Source organism: Meleagris gallopavo (assembly GCF_000146605.3).
Source record: "Meleagris gallopavo isolate NT-WF06-2002-E0010 breed Aviagen turkey brand Nicholas breeding stock chromosome 22 unlocalized genomic scaffold, Turkey_5.1 Chr22_random_7180001957297, whole genome shotgun sequence".
NCBI classification, from domain to species: Eukaryota; Metazoa; Chordata; class Aves; order Galliformes; family Phasianidae; genus Meleagris; species Meleagris gallopavo.
The window spans coordinates 1-962 of NW_011100109.1; the positions used below are offsets into that span (position 1 = coordinate 1).

The following is a 962-nucleotide window of genomic DNA, read 5'->3' on the forward strand; positions in this document are numbered from 1 at the left end:
CCGTTAAAATCTGCATTACCACGCCTTTGTATATAAAGATGGAAGTTCATTGCTTTTGAAACACATCTGGTCATCAGTTTCCACAGAGCATCTTTGAGCTCCTGGTTCCTCATGCTGTAGATGAGGGGATTCACTGCGGGAGGCAACACTGAGTACAGAAATGCCACCACCAGGTCCAGGAGTGGGGAGGAGATGGAGGGCAGCTTCAGGTAGGCAACCATGCCAGTGCTGAGAAACAGGGAGAGCACAGCCAGGTGAGGGAGGCACGTAGAGAAGGCTTTGTGCCGTCCCTGCTCAGAGGGCATCCTCAGCACGGCCCTGAAGATCTGCACATAGGACACAACAATGAATACAAAGCATCCAAATAAGATTAGAATACTTAGCACAATAAGCCCAACTTCCCTGAGGTAGGATTTTGAACAGGAGAGCTTGAGGAGTTGGGGGATTTCACAGAAGAACTGATCCACAGCATTGCCTTGGCAGAGAGGCAGTGAAAATGTGTTGGCAGTGTGCAGCAGGGAATAAAGAACCCCAGTGCCCCAGGCAGCTGCTGCCATGGCGGCACAAGCTCTGCTGTCCATCAAGGTCCCGTAGTGCAGGGGCTTGCAGATGGCAACGTAGCGGTCATAGGACATGATGGTGAGAATGCAATACTCTGCTGAGATGAAGAAGAGGAAGAAAAAGACCTGAGCAGCACATCCAGCATAGGAGATGTCCCTGGTGTCCCAGAGGGCATTGGCCATGGCTTTGGGGAGAGTGGTGGAGATGCAGCCCAGGTCGAGGAGGGCGAGGTTGAGCAGGAAGAAGTACATGGGGCTGTGCAGGTGGTGGTGGCAGGCTACGGCTGTGCTGATGAGGCCGTTGCCCAGGAGGGCAGCCAGGTAGATGCCCAGCAAGAGCCAGAAGTGCAGGAGCTGCAGCTGCCGCGTGTCTGCCAACGCCAGCAGGAGGAACTCGCTGAT

At 54.1% G+C, this 962-nt stretch overlaps 1 protein-coding gene across 1 annotated transcript; it reads right to left on the minus strand.

The window, feature by feature from the left end:
- Positions 1–19: 19 nt before the first annotated feature.
- Positions 20–957, minus strand: LOC104915540 (olfactory receptor 14A16-like; the record flags this gene model as incomplete). Its single annotated transcript, XM_019610848.2, has 1 exon — positions 20–957. A coding segment is annotated over one exon (938 nt), but the record flags the coding sequence as incomplete, so codon positions are not given.
- Between the last annotated feature and the right edge of the window lie 5 nt (positions 958–962).